The sequence below is a fragment of the Dendrobates tinctorius genome, unplaced genomic scaffold (genome assembly GCF_039654945.1).
Source record: "Dendrobates tinctorius isolate UK_male_01 unplaced genomic scaffold, ASM3965494v1 ptg000005l, whole genome shotgun sequence".
In the NCBI taxonomy this organism is placed as follows: domain Eukaryota; kingdom Metazoa; phylum Chordata; class Amphibia; order Anura; family Dendrobatidae; genus Dendrobates; species Dendrobates tinctorius.
Window position 1 is genome coordinate 37,340,243 of NW_027361673.1, and position 18,995 is coordinate 37,359,237.

Consider the following 18,995-nt stretch of genomic DNA (forward strand, 5'->3'; position numbering starts at 1 on the left):
TTAAAAAAAAATATATTTGAAGATAATGAGCTCCTTTTACTTGCACTCTTTTTGGCCTGAATGTGTGAAGTTTGATGATAGATATTAATGCAGAGCTTTTTAGATCGCATTTATCTTGTGCATAATAAAGTTAATTATCCGTAGAAAATAGTGAAGCCGATTTATCAAAGCTTGTATGCCAGAAAACTGGCGTAAAAGCTTTGAAAAGTGACAGTTTTTTGCACCACTGGAAGCTGCATTAAAAAAAAAAAGTTGGAAACTTTCAGTGGTGTTTTAGGCAGTTTGACTCAGATCTGCCCATTCATTATTCATCAAAAATGCCAGTGCTTCTCCCTGACTCGAGAACCATTTCTGGCCCGGCGCATGGAGGCACATGCCACTTACAAGAGGCACCAAATTCATTAGCTGGTGAGCACCTCTTAATGAATTTGGCACGGTTTATTTTAGCAAGACTGGTATATTGTGATTGTGCGCTATGCCAGTCTTGATGGTTTGGCCCCTATATGTACACCACCAATGGTCATTGTAATCTATGGCTTTTTGGATTGAAAAATGATTTTTTTTTTTTTTTTTTTTTTTTTAACAGGTATGAAGAAGGAGATTTTGAAAAAGCAGCAGAGCTTTATAAAAGAGCAATGGAAATCCGAGAAGCTGACACCTCTGTATTAGGGGCTAAGGCGCCTTCTGGACATTCATCTAGCGGAGGAGACACATCCAGTCTCAGGAACACTTTACCAGTAAATGCATTAACTGAACAATGATATTGACCCTGGTAAAGTCACAAACGTATTGTCGTCTAGAAAGCTGGAAGATCTGAAAAATGAGCCTGACCTCTCATTATCACAGGTACTACAACCATCAGCCAAGGATTATGAGCCAGCTGTGGTCCTCCATCATTCCTTCTAAGTTTCACAAATCGAGCCTCTCATGATAAAGAAGCTTTAAGAATAAGATACATGTATGTGGACTTGAAGCAATGAATATCAATGCTTGGCTTGTGAGGTTTTTTAGCAAACCCCAGCAAAAGCCAGGTTTCCCATTGGTCAAACAAATGGTTAAATAAGTCCTGGAACATCGTTTGCTCAGTACTACTTGAAGCAGAACAGATATTAAGACTTAGTTTTCATTATGTAAATTATGGCATCAAATAGCCGTTGTCCTAATTATCGATACACGCCTGTATTTATTGTATAAATGGTCACAAAGCCGCTATGAAATGTTTATTTTTAATATCTTCTATGCCATGATATTGGGACCGGTTCAATGTACGAGACTGCACTAAGGAGGTATACTCTTTGTTGCTGTGGTGTCACGAACACCTTTAAAGGGGTTCTCTTAAAATGAAAAAAAAAAATGGAATCCCTGCTACAGTTCAGACTGCAGCCCGTCCTAGTCACGTCAGGACAAGCTGCAGGCATACAGCCCAAGACCTGCGTCTCAACTGACAAGAGTTGTGTTACCCATACCGCAGTCCTGGGGATGTTATATGCATCCACAGGAAACATTGTAAAATCTGCAATTACAGTCTACACTGGAACCTGGAAAATTAAATGAATGTGTTTCCCTAGACCAGTGTTCCCCAACTCCGGTCCTCAAGAGCCACCAACAGGTCATGTTTTCAGGATTTTCTTAGTATTGCACAGGTAATTGCTTCACCTAGACAGACAAGAATTCAAACACCTGTGCAATACTGAGGAAATCCTGAAAACATGACCTGTTGGTGGCTCTTGAGGACCAGAGTTGGGGAATACTGCCCTAGACCATATGCACAGGGGATGTTCAGTCATGAAATTTTGTTTGGAAAGTTTGCTGCATGCTGGAGACGACCTACAGCAATTCAACTTGCATCACAATTTGTGAGGCCATGATCCAGATTGTGTACGAAGTGTCGAGGCTTAAAACGCAGAAAATTCACTCGGCCATGCAAATCAAGATCGGCTGCTGGCAGCTCCTTTTGTAATTGTCCCAGATGTGCTGCAGGCTATGGTAACATTTTGCCCATGCAGGTTGCTCACAACACAAGCAGCATGTGGCCCCCCCAATTATCAGCTGCCTGCAGACAGATATACACAGTGTACAAAGCTGAAACATGACTCCGGTAACTGCCTAGTGGCCATACTAGAAGTGAATGAGAGCTGAACTATTCTACCCAAGAAAGTCCTCTGCATAGTGAATGGAGCTGTTCCATCTCTGTAAACTTTGTACATTAGACTGTTGTGGGAACTGTAAGTAGCTGTTTGCTGGTAGTGCTGGATCTCCACCACTCTGATACTAATGACCTATCCTAAGTCCGGGACAAACCCCTTTAAGCTACTGTCCATTTCCCAGCAGGTCCTTTCCATTTTGTGTAAGACAGTGTTTCCTTGTCAGTGTGTGACAAAAGACTGGAAGACTGGATCATTGTAATAGATGTGACAGAGAAGGGGGCAGTCAGCTTTGCTATTCCAATAAACAGCCAGCAATTCAATTTTTTTTTTTTGCAGTGTCAACGGTCAAATGTTTGTGGCTGCAAAATATATATTGGTCCTAATTCATATGTGTTATGATGGTGCTCTGTATTTTTCACAGATATATACACTAATGTCTATAGAACTGTTCAAAGTCTTTTTTTTGGAGGAACATGTGTCTGCAAAAAAAAAAAAAAAACTTGGAGACCTGTCTGTTTTTGATCAATTTTGAGTCAAAGATCGAAATTACCCAAACAAGTATGTGAAAAATATGGACAGCACACAGATGGCAGCGTTCACACTGGAAAGTGAGTGATTAAACGCACCATATACTGGAAACTGAGTTTTAATATTCTTGAGTCTGTTATGGTAAAGAAAAAGTTTCAATATAAGTGTATAAATTTATTTATATTGTGCTACATTATAAATTTATAAATCTTGAAAGTATTATTTACAGGCTGGGTTGCAATAGAGCTTTGTGATGACAGACACGGTGGTCTTTAACAGACCCCAGCCGCCAAAGCTACCCATCTGTGCCCTGCAATCGCGTCACAGGGTGGCTGATGGGCACATAGTATGATGCACACCCATGATAGTGCAATTTTAATGCCGCTGTCAGAGATTGATAGTAGCATTTAACAGGTTAACAGTATTGCTCGGTTAAGGTGCTAACAGAGTGAATTTAGCCTGCTCGAAAAATATTTTAAGAGTCCCCGCACATGTATGTCTCATGGCTGTTCGACAGCCGCAACACATGCAGAGATTTCCTGTTGTGACTGTCAAGCAGCCGTGAGACATACAGCTGCAGGGACTCAACGTATTATTCGAGCACGACGATGACAATCTTGTTAGCACACGAGCATGCTTAGATAACACATTTTCAGAGCACATTCGCACATCACTAGTTGACAGTCTTGGGCAGACATCCGCTCTTCTCATTGCTTATAGAGGCAGATCCTGGTTGTGTGTCTCCACCATCTGCTGGGTATGGGGCCACTCCATACTTCCACCGTACACATGTATGATGATGGTAAGGGGTTGAAATGTAAGATGAAAGGAAGACTCTGCTTTAGTTAAACTTTTACCAAAAAGTAGGATTTGGCCCCAGTAATCATACATTTAGCATCTCTCCTATGGATGTGGTTTAAAAAAAAAGACTTACTAGTAAACCGTTCATTAAAATTTGTAATAATTAGAAATATCAAATGATGAAAAAAAAAAACGAACAATTTTTCCTCTTGGAAACACATTAATTGCAAAATCCAGTTTAGTCATTTCCTTTGCACTAACACCTATAAATAAGGCAAGAGACACAAAATATATTTAAATAATGCGGTGCAGTTTATTAATACAGTAAGTGCATAGGACCAACTAGTCTGATGTGAGACGCGCCAAGGACATATTGGAATTATAACCGTCAGCCTCATGGAGAATGTACGAGATGGCCAATATTACATGTTTTTCATTTGGGCCATGAGGTCCTCCAGACTCTGATCTGTGTCTTCCACTGTAGCCCCCGATGAGGGTTTCTGAAATAGAGCAGGAATGTTTTCTTTTTTTTTAAACCAAAGATTTTATTATATTCAAATGTCGTTATAATTACATTTAGTCAAAGCTTTCAAATCATCTCCATTACATATATAAAAACACACGACATTCAATTTCCTCCCCGTCATGAAAAAGAAAAGAAAAAAAAAAAAGGAAGAAGAAAAACAGACCCAACCTCCTCCCTCCCCCCCCCTTCCCAACTGCAATACAGAATTTCTCAATGTGATTGTCTCCACTGTAACCACATGGCCCAGAGTTTTTCAAAGTGTGCTTCAGTATGTCGCCTTCTATAAATTCTCTCTTCCAATCGGATTACGTTATTCGCACGAGTGACAAACTCCCCAATCGTTGGGGGTTCAGCATCGATCCATTTTTGTGCTATCAGCTTACGGGTGATATATAAGAGTTTCGCTATGATGGACTTATAGGCATTCCCCACCGAAACCTCTTCCACGTACCCAAACACACACGTTATTGGATCCCTTCCTATATCACATCGGTATATCTTCTCAACAAGCCCTATGACCTCCTCCCAGTATGATGAGAGTCTTGGACAAGACCAGAGCATATGAAGCATTCCCGCAGGTTCATATCCACATCTTGGACACTCCGCATTGTCCCTCAAGCCCATTTTCCTCATAAGTTCTGGGGTCTTATATGTTCTATGTACAATATATAATTGCGATATCCTACCCGGCTTACTCAAAGAGAGTTTAGGTATATACTCTAAAATAGACTCCCATGTTTCATCTACTATTTCCCCCACTTCTCTCTCCCATTTAGATTTTACTGTTAGAGGAAACCCAGCCAAGTAAGAGTATAATAAATCTCTATAGATGGTAGAGATAACACCTCTCGTACCCCCGGACGCACACACATAGTCCAATACCACATCCCTCTGCACCGTCATATTCGTTGTCTGTTTCTGCGCTTGAAATGCATGCCTGAGACTGAAATATCGAAACTCACCACTACATGGGAGTCCAAACTCTTCCTTTAGGACAGTAAAAGGCTTGATCTTGGACCCCTCCAATAGTTGCCACACATATTGCAAGCCTTTCCTCTCCCAATCAATAAAGTCCTTCAGTTTATATAGTTCCGAAAGGTTCACATTATCCCATATAGGTGTGTATATCGTCAATTCCTCAACTCTTCTAAGAATTTTGATATGATGCCATATTTTGTGCATTAGTCCAAATGTGGGTATGTCCTTCCCTAATCTCCCAAAGCTTCCTGCTTCTAGGCTCTACCAATGTTCTCTTGTTGGTCAGTTGGACCAAAATTTTCCCCATAACGCTCAGGTTCCCCTCCTCTCGCCAGCCCCTAAAGTGCTGCCCCTGCGTTGCTACAAAGTATATCCATGGATTTGGCGCCGCCAACCCACCCTCTTCCTTCCCCCTTTGCAGTATTTCCAATTTAATTTTTGCTTGTTTTTTCCCCCAGATCAATTCTCTAAAAATGGTATTAATTTTGTAAAATTTTTTCTTTGAGATCCAAACCGGGGCATTATGGAGGACATACATCAACTGAGGCATCATAATCATTTTAATTAGATTCGTCCTCCCCACTATTGATAGTACTAGTTTACACCATGCTGTCATCTTAACTTTGAATTTAACTAGTAATGGATCCAAGTTTAGTTCAAGAAATCTAGATACAGGCATAGATACCCATATTCCGAGGTATTTAAACTCCTTAACTACTTTCAAGTGTCCAACTGCCCCCCCCACATCTCGACCTTCCAACTCTCTATCAACCCCCATGATACATGACTTGTCCCAATTAATTCTCAATCCGGAAAAGTATCCAAATTTCCCTATAAGGCCCATGACCTCAGTCAGTGCCTCTCCGCCGTCTTTTAAGAACAGGAGTATATCATCCGCGTATAGGGCGATCTTTTCCTCCAATTCCCCATATCTAAAGCCTTGTATTTCTTTGGAGTTACGAATTTTAATCGCTAACGGTTCCATCGCCACAGCAAACAATAACGGTGACAATGGACATCCCTGACGGGTTCCTCTGAACAACCCAAATGCCTCCGAGGTCTCCCCATTAATCCTAATATATCCTTTCGGGTCTACATACAGTAACTTAACCCAGGAGATAAATCTATGCCCAAATCCCATATATTTCAATACTGCCCATAAATACTTCCACTCTACCCTGTCAAATGCCTTCCGTGCGTCCAGTGAGGCCACCACCCTTTCCCCCCTATTATCTGCTGGGATTTGAATATTTAAAAACAGTCTTCGCAGGTTAATGGCGGTGGATCTATTTTGTAAAAACCCTGATTGGTCTGGATGTATCAATTTTGAAACAACTCTAGACATTCTTATCACCAATATTTTGGCTAGTATTTTAACATCTGATGTCAATAACGAGATTGGTCTATAGGATTCTACGGATGAAGCATCTTTCCCTTCCTTAGGAATCACCACGATTACAGCCTCCCTCATAGATCTTGGCAATACCCCCTTCTCTGCTGCCACCTCAAGTACATGCTTAAGTTTAGGCGCTACAATTTCTATTAACTCTTTGTACACTTCTCCCGGGATCCCGTCAGATCCAGGTGACCTGTCATTTGTTAATGATAGGATAGCCTTCTCTACCTCTTCCACAGTAAATAATTCTTCCAAGTTTTGTTTATCAATATCATCTAACTTAGGTAACTATCTCTTGTAAGTATCTATCCATCTCCAAATCCGAGGCCCTCAATTCCGAAGTATACAGTTCTACATAATATTCCTTAAAACATTCCAATATCCCGGTGGTGTCCTTATGGACTGCCCCATCTTTAGTGACAATTTCATATATTTGTGAGGGTTTTTTCTGCGCTGCAGTAATCACTGATAATAAGTGTCCCACCTTTTCCCCTTCTTCATAGAACAATGCTTTTTGGAATGCCCTTTTCTTACCTATCCCCTGTATTTATAACTTATTTACTTCCTCTTGTGCTTCTTTTAATGCATTTTGGGTGTCGGCATTGGATCTAACTATCATTTCTTCCTCTGCCCTGCTGAGCCTATCTGCTGCCTCTTGGTTTACCTGCCTCGTTCATGTCTTCTGCCTCGAGATATCTCGTATGAATAGTCCCCGCAAGTAAGCTTTCATGGCGTCCCATACTATAAGTGGATCCGCAGTACCTTCGTTTAACTGAAAGAACTCAACTATATCATTTTTAATAGTTCCCATGTTTAAACATTTGAGCCATTCCGGATGAATTGTCCCCCCTGCTCTCTTCCCTTTCCCCATTCCCACTCTCAGACTAACCACAACTGCCCTGTGATCGGAGATAAGTCTCTGTAAGTATTCCACCGTCCCAACCATTCTGTCCATACCCCTATTACCTAGTGCTAAATCTATGCGTGATAAAGTGTGATACGAAGTCGAATAACACGAAAAGCATTTCTTCCCCTCATTACGTACTCTCCATAAGTCTATCATATCCATTTCGCTAACATATGTCCCAAATGGAGTCATCCTGTCTTTCCTAGAGCAATTTCCCCCGTTACCCGCCCGATCCCAATACTCATTCATAACATTATTAACGTCTCCTAATATTAGTATTGGGCACTCCCCTCTCCCCCCAATCCATTCAAAAATCTCCTGCAGTTTCTTTTTCGAATATGGGGGTGGAATATAGAGGGCCACCACAATTATGCATATTCCAGAAATACGACAGTGCAGAGAAACAAACTGTCCATCCTTATCTATGTAAGAATCAATTTCTTCATAATGAGTATGAGAGTGTATCAGTACAGATACTCCCCTTGCGTAAGCCGAATACATAGTGATAAGCCCGAGTGACCCATTTTTTCTCCAACCAATTTTCCTTTCCTTTAATCAAGTGAGTTTCTAATAGACATGTGATAGCTGGGTTATGCTTTCTAATTTCTGCCATAACTGCCGCTCTTTTATTTGAATCTGAAACTCCCCGTACGTTCCAACTTAGAATTTTTGCATCACCACTCATTATGTCCTAAAAATATAAAATATAACCGATCTCCTGTGGTCACTATATTATATTGCAGTATATGAACTTCCCAATAACAAGGCCCCCCCTCCCCTCCATCCCAATCTAGCTGATTCTCTCTTTTCAACGAGAGAGGGTACAGCCAGCACCCAATTATTTCAAACCCATATAAAGCCACTGAGTCTCCTTCCTTTGGCGTCTATCACTCCCTCCATCAAAAACAAAAATGCTCATCAATACTCATCAGGCCGCATAACATTTTCTGACAAGGATATTGCAATAAACATGAAAAAAGAACACCCGGGGATCAATATCCCTAAAAATAGTTCTGAAAAACCAGGTACCTCAGGGTACCACATCAAAAAGAAGAAAGGATATATGTCCGAGAGTCACTACTTCATCCGTCTCCGTCTCTCTCTGCTCCCAGCTTGGAACGATTATTCTCCATCCATTTGACGGCTTCTTCTGGGGTCGGGAAGAACTGAACAGACCCCAACGCTGCTACTCTCAGTTTAGCAGGATACATCATAGAATACTTCACTCCCAGCGCTCTCATTCCTCTCTTGACCTCGCCAAATTTCATCCGCATTTTCTGGACCTCTGCTGAATAGTCAGGATATATTTCAATATGGCTTCCATTAAACGTGAGGTCCTGCAGCTTCCTGGCCTCCCGGAGGATAGTCTCTCTGTCCCTGCAATTCAGTATCCTGGCCAACAAAGTACGGGGAGCACTACCCGGCGGGAGGGGTCGTAGGGGGACACGGTGTGCTCTCTCCACCGCGAATACCCTGGAAAGCATGTCTCTGCCGATCTTGGATATGATCCATTGCTCAATAAAGTCGGTGGGGTCGTTGCCCTCTGCTTTTTCCGGAAAGCCCACAAATCTAAGATTGTTCCTCCTTGATCTATTTTCTAAATCGTCCTGCTTTAAGTGCACTTCTGATATCTTTTGGGCATGCTGGGTCTGAGTTTTCTGCATTTTGTTTACAGAGTCCTCAGTGGTGCTCACCCTCTCTTCCACAGCACCCATCCTGGTATCTGCTTTGTTCAGTGCCTCCTTAATGCCAGTGATTTCTTCTTTAATCTTATCAACCCGGCTATTCAATCTAGTCAGTGTCTTTTTGCAGAACGACACCACCATAAAGACATCTTTCAAGGTTGGTTCTCTCTCAGGGGTCTCACCATCAGCTCCACTGTCTTCCTCCTCAGACATACACTCAGGGCCAGCGACTTCCCCTCCCCCTCTTCTCCTGTTATCAGCATCTCCTGCGGCTTCATCGCTCACCCCTTCTCCCTCCAGCACTATACCTTCTTCGGTGTCCCCCTCCTCCTCCCTTGCAAAGCGCTGCAGCTTCTGGAGGATCTGTGACCGTTTACCATAGCTTTCAGATTGTCTCCGCGCCTCCTCCACCTTCCCGGCGCCATCTTGTGCAGTCACGCTGCCATCCTCCCCGATATCTTTCTGCCTCCTCCTCCCCATCTCGGCGCTCCTCTGCACTCCCGGCGTCTTCTCCTGACCCTCAGGCACTCACTGTGCCAATAGATGTGCCCAGGTCAGTGTTAAAGCGGCCTGATGAAGGATTTTTCATAAAGCTGATGGCAGAGCTCCTCTGCCTAGCGTCCGCTCACATCCGCGCTAGGCCACCAGCAGGAATGTTTTCTGCTTAGAGGCAGGGCGACAGGTTGTACATTTGGCTTTTTTTTTTTCCACATCTGAACCCAACCAAAAGTTGTTCTGTACACGGTGGTGTTGAATTTGCAGTTAGGTGATCTGGGATAATAAGGAATAGACCCTGGCTATGTGGCAGAAAGTTTACTACTACACAAAAACATGCATTAGTCGATCTGACAAGAAATCACACATGGTAAAAGAAATCCACACGTGGCACTGAGACTAGTAAATCATGTTGAATAATGTTATATACAATCATCTGGTTTATTCATTTGCTCATCCATTAGACTGACTTATAAAGTGGTTATGTATTGTCAATTTCCATGTATTTCAATGGGATCCACCAGCAATTTGTGTACATGGGTACTGTCTCATTTAAAGGGAACCTCTCACCAGGTTTGGCCAATAGGAGTTATGGCAACCCCCCTTTCAAGACTTATCTACAGCATATTATATACTCTAGTGATTTGCTCATGACAATCGTCATCACATAGAAAACTCAACCTGATACCTCAGAGTATGTTGAAGACACATGGATAAATAAGAACCTATCGCAACCATAGAACAAAACGTGAGCAAAAGCCCCCCCAAAAAGCGACAAAACAAAGGTCCAAATAGTGTGTATTAAAATATGAATTTATTAATATCAATAGATTAATACATAATACGACAGATGACAAGGAGGACGCGCTACATCGATGATGTGCTGCTGATCTGGCAGGACACTCCTTTTTCCCTTGATCAATTTATTTTGAGGCTTAATGACAATGACCGCAACATCCATCTTACTGTCAAATATGATCCTGATCATATTGAATTTCTGGATGTTAATCTAAGGAGAGACCCATCAGGAACTATACAGACTGATATCTTTAGGAATCCAACATCAACCAATATGTTGCTTCATGCTGATTCCTCTCATCCTGCCCATATAATACGGGCAGTGGCAACTGGCCAGTTTCTTCATATAAGGAGAATTTGTTCAACAGAAGAAGACTTTGAACTACGGGCGCACGAACTCAAAATGCGTTCTCGATCGAGGCTATAGCCATCGGTTAATAAAAAAGGCCTATCGTAAGGCTAAATATAACTCCAGAAATTTGCTCCTATATAAGCACTCTGATCAGGACACTACCTCACAACCTATTAGGTTTATAACCAACTTTCATAGCCAGTCAGATAGATTACGCACTGCTCATGCTAAGTCTTGGCCGATATTGAGGGCAGATCCTATTCGGTCTAAAATTTTATCAAACCGACCACTTACCTATCGCAGAGCCAGGAATTTGCGTGATCAATTAGTGCATAGTCACTATGCCCCTGCTCCTCAGTCCCACTTTTTTTGTCACATTGCCCCTAGTGTATGCGTGGATGCGTGGCCTGTGCGAATATTGAACGTAGTATTTCATTCACGGATTCTTCGGGATCACGTGAATTTAAAATACGTAAATTTATAACTTGTACCACCAAGAATGTGATCTACTTTGCTACCTGCCCATGCTCCCTGATATATGTTGGACTGACCACCAGACAGCTTAAGGTCCGTGTCAGGGAGCATGTGCTAGGTATACAGGCCGCTGTGGGACACGAGGATGCATCCGCTCTTAAGACTCTACCCCGCCATTTTAAACTGTACCATCATTGTGATGCTGGTGGCTTGAGGATCAGGGGTATTGATACATTAGAGGTAGGCATTCGTGGAGGTAAGGTCTCGCAACACCTCGCACAAATGGAGACCCATTGGAGTTGGAGGTTAAACACGGTCCACCCGAATGGGCTAAATGAGAGCCTTAGCTTTACTCCCTTTCTGTGATTGCCTTGTTTGCTGCATTCTTGTGCCATTGTCCATAATTAATGGTGTATTTTTATTAATTGTTTTTATATTTTTTTTATCTTTAGTTCTGCACTTTGATATCGCTGTTTATGCCGGTTGCCTGGTGGATTCTAATGACTTGAATTGGATGCCGTTTTTCCATTTCCCTTTTCCTTCCATTTTTCCCTCATGTGTATGGTAAATAAATAATTGGTTTACCATCATCTCGGTCGCTCTTTGAACATGAAATATGCAATTATAATTTCTGTAACTGTATAAATTATTATGGGATGATATTGTATGATTAATGATATTAAATGAACTGCCATTGCCATATTTCAGTTTTCCCTTACAGCTTTGGGTATTATATACCGCTATATAGTTGCGTTCGGTGATATACGTATGATTTTTACTACTTATTTACATTGTATGTAAATTCATTTATGTGTGGAGATTTTCCTTTGTTCATATAACCCATATGTATTATCCTGATGGTATGATTGTTATGATTGTTCCGCTTTGTTACCTTCTTCATATACCCCTATTAATGTTCATCAATCATGTGACTCCTTTCATATACCCTTACTAATTAATGTACATATAATTGTTTGTTATTCCCTTATGTTGCCATCAACATCCTTCCATATACCCTTACTAATTAATATACATGTAATTATGTTTGTTTTTCCCTTATTATGCTATCGACATCCTTTTCTTTGATCCTCTTTATTGTGGCTGCTCCGCTGACGTGACGCATGCGCGTCCCACTTCCTCACTGCCACGCGGCTCTCGGCGTCTCCATGCTTCAGATGTTGCCATGGTGGTCCACTGTTGCATGACGCCAACGCCGCTCGTCATGGTGGTTGCTGGGATGGCGGATGCGTCACTTCCGGTCAGATGGCGCCGCAACTTCCGGTTTTTCCGGTATGTATTCGGCGCTTCATTTCTCACTTGTCACGCCCCCTGATGAATGACTGACCCTCCGAAACGCATCGCGGTGGTGCTTGGATACTGGTAACCACTGGCAGTCACCCCTCAGGTATACTAGATTTATTTTCATTCTCACTATGGCGCTCACTTTTGGCTATTTAGTATCTCGTCCATTATATGGAGTGAGTGACCTGTATTGATTATTGTCTGTTTATCCTGAGGTTATGGCTGATTTATACTCATCACCATGTTTCTATTAATATTATAGCCAGTTGGGTAAATCAAAAAGGTACTGGTTCTGGAAAACCTATGTGGTTTTGAATGTGACAATTCATTGTCCCCTATTCTCCTCCTTGTCATCTGTCGTATTATGTATTAATCCATTGATAGTAATAAATTCATATTTTAATACACACTATTTGGACCTTTGTTTTGTCGCTTTTTTGGAGCTTTTGCTCACGTTTTGTTAGCATATTATACTCACCTTGGGCGGTCTGGTCCGATGGGCGTCGCTGGTCCGGCGCCTCCCATCTTCTTGCGATGCCGCTCTCATGCTTGTTTCATGGCTCCCCGACATCACGCTCCTGCACACGTGTACTTATCTACCCTGGTGAGGGCAGATAAAAGTACTGCAGTGCACAGGCGCTGGGTCTCTGACCTTTCCCGGCGCTTGCATATTGCAGTATTTTCTTCTGCCCTCAACAGGGCAGATAAGTACGCCTGCCCAGGAGCCATGATGCAAGCAGGAAGGCGGCATCGCAAGAAGATTGGAGGAGACACTGGACCCAGCCCTGCGACACCCATCGAACCAGACCGCCCCCCCCTCCCCTCGGTGAGTATAATAAAACTTATCTTGCAGGTCAGATCGAGGCATATCTAAAGCATTATAGAATGCTGCCGATAATCCCTGAAAGGAGATGGCTGTAACTCCTATAGGCCAACCTGGTGACAGGGTAGATGTTTTTACTCATATAATCCTTGGTTTCCTATACAATAAGTGGTGCTAGATGTGACTAGCAGCGGTTTACCTACCTCCACCATAACAAAGGGGATCTGTCACCAAGTTCTTGCCACCTAATCTGAGAGCAGCATAATGTAGAGACAGTCACCAATTCTAGCAATGTGTCATTTACTGAACTGCCTACTGTAGTTTTAATAAAATCACTTATCTTTAGGAGAGTTTTTCACTAAGGGACTATTAAACCGGCTGCCAGGTAGTCCTTCATATCCATGAGCTTTGTATAACCCCACCCCTCCACTGCATAGGCACAGAAAGTTACCAGTGGTGTTATACAGAGCTCAGCATTCAGAGAACTGCTAGATCTGCAGCACAGAAAACAGGGATTTTATCAAAACTGCAGCAAGCAGCTCAGCAAATGATGCATTCCTAGAATCAATGTATTTGCCCATACATCGTGTTGCTCTCAGAATGGGTAGCAAAAAAACTAGTGATGGATCCCCTTTAAAAGGTAATCTACAAGAAAATAGGCATTAGACCTACCAGTAATTATGTTTCCAGGAGTCCATCCTGACAGCACCAGGGAGGACATCCTTCGCCTCCTTGCAGGGACAGGAAGAGCACACAAGAGGTTAAAAACAGTCTCCACCCACATTCCCTCAGTGTTTTTCCAAGTACCACGCCGTGGATGATGCAACTGAACACTTTATTTACAGAATCATATTACAACACATGACATAATTAATTCGGGAAGGGAACTATCCGTGATGTCAGGATGGACTCCTGGAAACCTAATTACCGGTAGGTCTAATGCATATTTTCCAGGACGTCCCTCCTGACAGCACCAGAGAGAATACCAAAGTATACCCTTAGGGTGGGATGACTGCTTGGAGGACCATTCTCCCGAAAACAGTCTGCTGGTTAGACAATACATCTAATTTGTAATGTTTACAGAATGTGTTCAACCTGGACCAGGTTGCGGCCTTACAGATTTGGTTTACCGAAGCCCCTGCCCTTTCTGCCCAGGAAACTGATAATGCTCGTGTTGAGTGGGCTTTCAACCCTTCTGGGGGGGAACCCCCTGAGACACGTAGGCTAAACTGATTAGTGATGTTATCCATCTCGTGATGGAGGATTTTGAGGCCTTCCTCCCTTTATTTTTTTTTCCCCAAAGAGTAAAAATAGGTTATGGTCCTGTCTCCAACCCTGCGTGGCCCTGATGTAATCAATAACTGCCTGGCGTACGTCTAATTCGTGCAGGGCCCTTTCTTTATCATTTGAGGGGTTCTCGCAAAAGGAAGGCAAGATTATCTCCTGATTTAGGTTTTGGACTGATGCAACTTTGGGCAAGAAGGCGGGGTCTAGTCTCATGATTATTCAATCCTCCCTGATTCGGAGATATGGATCTCTGATAGCGCCTGTATCTCGCTTATCCGTTTCGCTGTGGTGATCGCCACTAAGAATGCTACCTTCATGGTTCGATGTGAAATGGGCATCTCCTGGCTCTGGATAAAGGGATCTAAGCAAAGAGACCACAGGACAAGACTAAGATCCCATTGGGGGACTGACCTCCTGATTGTGGGATGTAACCTCTGAATTGCCCTGATAAATCTTATTACCCAGGGATGGTAAGCCAATTGAGAAATTGGTAATTGAGAAAGGAGCTTAGTGCTGAGATCTGGACCTTCAGCATGCTAGGCCTAAGTCCTTTATTAAAGCCTGCCTGAAGGAAATCTAGTATTTTTGGGATGTCTGGTTTTCCTTCCGCTGAGTCGGGCCTGCCACAATCTAGACAGAATCTTTTCCATATTTTGTGGCATATCGCAGAAGTTACGGGCTTTCTGCTGGCCTGAATAGTCGATATTTGACCTTGTCTGACAGGCCTCGAGCACTCAGGATCTGCCGTTCAGGATCTAGGCTGTCAGGTGAAGTCTTCCTGGGTCTTGGTGAAAGACCGGCCCTTGGTCAATGATGTCTTCCCTCTGTGGAAGCAGGACTGGTCGATCCTCTGCCATAATCCCCAGGAGTGGAAACCAGCTCCTTTTTGGCCAATAAGGTGCTATCAGTAGCACTCTTTCCTGATCTTCCTGAGGATGGCTGGAATGAGGGCTATCAGGCGAAATGCGTAGGAGAGAGCCTACCCCCACTTCTGGCTTAGAGCATCTACCCCTTCTGGATTGTCCAACGGATTAAGAGAAAAAAAATTTGTACGTCTTGGCATTTTTCCTGGTTGCGAAGAGGTCTATGTGCGGTCTTCCCCAGCGCTGGCACAGGTTCTGGAAGATCTCTGTGTTCAGCTCCCACTCAGTGGGACAGATCTTCTGCCTGCTTAAATAATCTGCCACTGTATTTGGGGATCCTTCGAGGTGGAGGGCTGATACTGATATAACTGTCTTCTCTGCCCAGGAAAAAAATCATCTTTGCCAGGTCCTGGAGTCTCCGATGCATGGTTCCCCCTTGATGCTGCAGGAAGGACACCGCCGTCACGATTGTCCGATAGAATCTTGACGTTTTGGTTTTTCAGTCGGTCCTGATTTCTTCTTAGTGCCTCCCATGTGGCGTAAAGTTCCTTGTAGTTGGAGGAAGTGGACTGCATGTTTAGTGGCCATTCCCCTTGAAAAATTCTGCCTTCTAGATGCGCCCCCCAGCCCCATTTGCTGGCGTCTGTGGTGATTACGACGCATGGGGGGACACCCTTCTTCAGGTTTTCTTGCTGCATCCACCACCCCAGGGATCTTCTACTGCTAGAGACAAGGATATCTTCCTATCTAGGGAGGCCTGGTGATGATCCCAGGCGGCAAGTACCTCTTTTTGAAGAGTTCTTGAATGGAATTGTGCCCATCGGACACAAGGGATGTAGGATGTCATGAGGCCCAGACCGCGCATTACTATTCTGATGGAAACGCGGCCTCTTTGAAGTTCCTTCATGCTGTCTCGTATCTTCGTCTGTTTCTCTGGTGGTAAGAAGGAAGTTCTGCTTCTGGAGTCCAGTAGTACTCCCAAAAAAATGTTTCCTTTTTTTCTGGCACCAAGTCCGATTTTTCTTTGTTTATAATCCAGCCCAGGAACTCTATAACCTCTATTGTCTTCTCCTTGTGCCGGCGCAGTTCCTCGGTTGATCTTGCCACCATGAGGAAGTTGTCCAGATATAGAATGATGATTATTCCCTGATATCTTAGGAATGCTACCACCTCCGCGATTAGCTTCGTAAAGACTTGAGGCGCAGAGGCCAGACCAAATGGAAGACACTGGAATTGAAAGTGGCAGGTCCGATTCTGAAGTCTTACTGCAAATCTCAGGAATCTCTGATGTTGGGTGAAATGGTACCTGATAGTAGGTACTTTTCAGGTCTAGGGTACACATCAGGGCATTCTTGTCTATCAGATGGACTGTGGATCTGATTGACTCCATTCGAAATCTTTTGTACGCGACCCAGGCGTTCAAGGGTTTTAAGTTTATAATGGTACGGGATTCTCCGGATGGTTTCCTGATGGCAAATAGGGACGAATAGTGACCCGCCCCAATTTCTGCCCGGGGAACCGGAATTAGCACGCCGGAGTTTGCCAGATCCGTTACGTCTACCCACATCTGGGAGTCGTCTTTTATTCTGAGGGGAGAAATGGACCTTTCGGGGGAGGGGATGAAAATTCTATTTGGTAACCCTCTGCTATTATTCTCAGTACCCACTGATCTTTTGTGATCCGAGACCACTGGGAATTGAATTCTCTGAGTCGACCCCCTATGTTGCTATAGTCATGTCCTTCTGAATCTAGTACGTGATCCAGAAGGGGGGGGGCTCTAGATCTTCCAGCTCTAGAGTGGGTGCTACAGTAGGAACCACTCTGAGAGCTCCCCTTGTATCTATAGTACTGCTGTCTTCTATATCCACCGGGTCTACGAAAGGGCTGGTCCCTAGGTTTCTTTTCCTCTGGGGACCCCTTTTTTTTTATATCGGAATGCTTTTTCTAATATGTCGTCTAATGCTGGGCCAAAAACCTTTAACCCGGAGAAGGGAAGGGCACAGAGCTTGTTTTTAGTGGCTCCGTCCCCTGTCCAGGTCTTTAACCAGATGACTCTGCGAGCCGAATTTGACAAAGAGCCATTTAGGGCAGAAAATTTCACAGATTCTGCCGCTGGGTCGGCTAGAAAAGCTGTGGCTGACTTCATAATCGGGAGTGAATCTATGATTTCCTCCCTTGGGGTTTTATTAGTCAAGTGCTCCTCTAACTGCCCCAGCCATAAAAACATAGATTTTGCACCCAAAATAGCTGCTACGTTTGTTTTAATTAAGGGTGCTGATGTCTCCCAGGCCTGCCTTAACAGGTTATCCGCCTTCCTATCCATGGGATCCTTCAGGCTAGAGGCGTCCTCGAAGGGGATAGCTGTTTTCTTGGCAACTTTTGCCACAGGGACATCAATCTTGGGAACTTCATCCCACACTTTAATGTCCTCCGGGTCGAAGGGGAGATGTCTCGTAAAGTCCCAGGACATCACAAGACGCTTTTCCGCCTCCTCCCATTCCTTCAGGACCATAGCTCGCACATGGTCGTTCACTGGGAATACTAATTTCCTCTGCGCCCTAAGGCCCCCAAACATCATGTCCTGTCTGGAGGTTTCTGGACCTCCTCAATCTGCATTGTGTCTCTGACCGCCTGTATCAGATTGTCCATATCGTCTGAGGAAAAGAGGTATCTTTTCCCGTACTCTGGTTCATTACCGCACACCTCGCCTTCTTCCTGATCCAACTCCGAGTAGTAGGAATCTTCCTCTAAGCTAAGCTCCATCTCCTGTCTGGCCCGCTTGGTACTGGGAAATGGACTGGCTGGGAAAAGGTGGCCATGGAAGCCTGGACCTCCTATAGAAATCAGCGATCTCATCTCCGATAGGAGGGACGGCTGTTCCCCCTTCATTACTTTGGCCGTACAGGTGTCGCACAACAACTTCTTGTGCTTGCTGGGGAGCTTAACCCTGCATACGGGACACTTAGGCTGTGTGCACACGCTGCGGATTAGGTGTAAAATCCGCAGGTCAAAATACCTGCGGTTTTACCTGCGGATTGCTCTGCGGTTTTGCCCTGCGGTTTTTCATCTCCTCAATGGAGGAGATGGCAATCCGCAGGGGAATCCGCAGAAAGAATTGATATGTCAATTCTTTCTGCGGATTGAAAACCGCAGATTATCCGCGCGGAAGATTCCGCACCATCTGCATTGCGGTTTTTGATTCCCATAGGGAATCGTGGTACTGTACACCGCAGCAGAAACTGCTGCAGGTCCGCAGCTGCCGGTACCGCAGCAAAATCTGCAGCGTGTGCACACAGCCTTATTGGGTTTCCCTGGGTCCTTTTCCGTCTGCTTGGTAGTGGGGGCTGACAGTTGTGCCTTTAACTGCATAGTGCAAGAGAGGGACAGTAAGGGTCTCGGTCGGTCAGTTTGCGCTGAGTGCACTTACCCCGTCCGGGTCGACTCTGCCCTGGTTCTCCATTCCGTGCTGTGAGCCTTTGCGAGGTCAGGAAGGCTGCTGCCTGTCTCGCTGATGCCGCGCTCTGTCGTCACCGGAAGTGTGCCGCGGTCTCCCTCCACGCGACTTCCGGTCCCCGCGTTGCTGCTGGCGTCGGAGCTGAGAGCCTCCGCTGCGGGAGGAAGCGGCTCTACCCA

General features: G+C 44.2%; 2 protein-coding genes across 9 annotated transcripts in view; one reads left to right on the forward strand and one right to left on the reverse strand.

The window, feature by feature from the left end:
• The window catches only part of NPHP3 (nephrocystin 3), a 123,734-nt gene extending 110,933 nt beyond the window's left edge, over positions 1-12,801 (forward strand). For 4 of the 7 annotated variants that reach the window (XM_073569580.1, XM_073569588.1, XM_073569583.1 and 1 more), the window contains exon 28: positions 587-1,208. In XM_073569580.1, the coding sequence (XP_073425681.1) occupies positions 587-761 (175 nt within the window). In that variant the 3' untranslated portion in view covers positions 762-1,208. Of the gene's footprint in view, positions 1-586; positions 1,209-2,568; positions 2,787-11,539 lie in introns of those variants that run through there. The other 3 variants (XR_012231089.1, XR_012231088.1, XR_012231087.1) reach the window with 3 other exon arrangements.
• UBA5 (ubiquitin like modifier activating enzyme 5) overlaps positions 3,766-18,995 on the reverse strand; it is a 54,171-nt gene continuing 38,941 nt past the window's right edge. For both annotated transcript variants that reach the window (XM_073569600.1, XM_073569610.1), the window contains exon 11: positions 3,766-3,976. In XM_073569600.1, the coding sequence (XP_073425701.1) occupies positions 3,899-3,976 (78 nt within the window). In that variant the 3' untranslated portion in view covers positions 3,766-3,898. The remainder of the gene's footprint in view (positions 3,977-18,995) is intronic.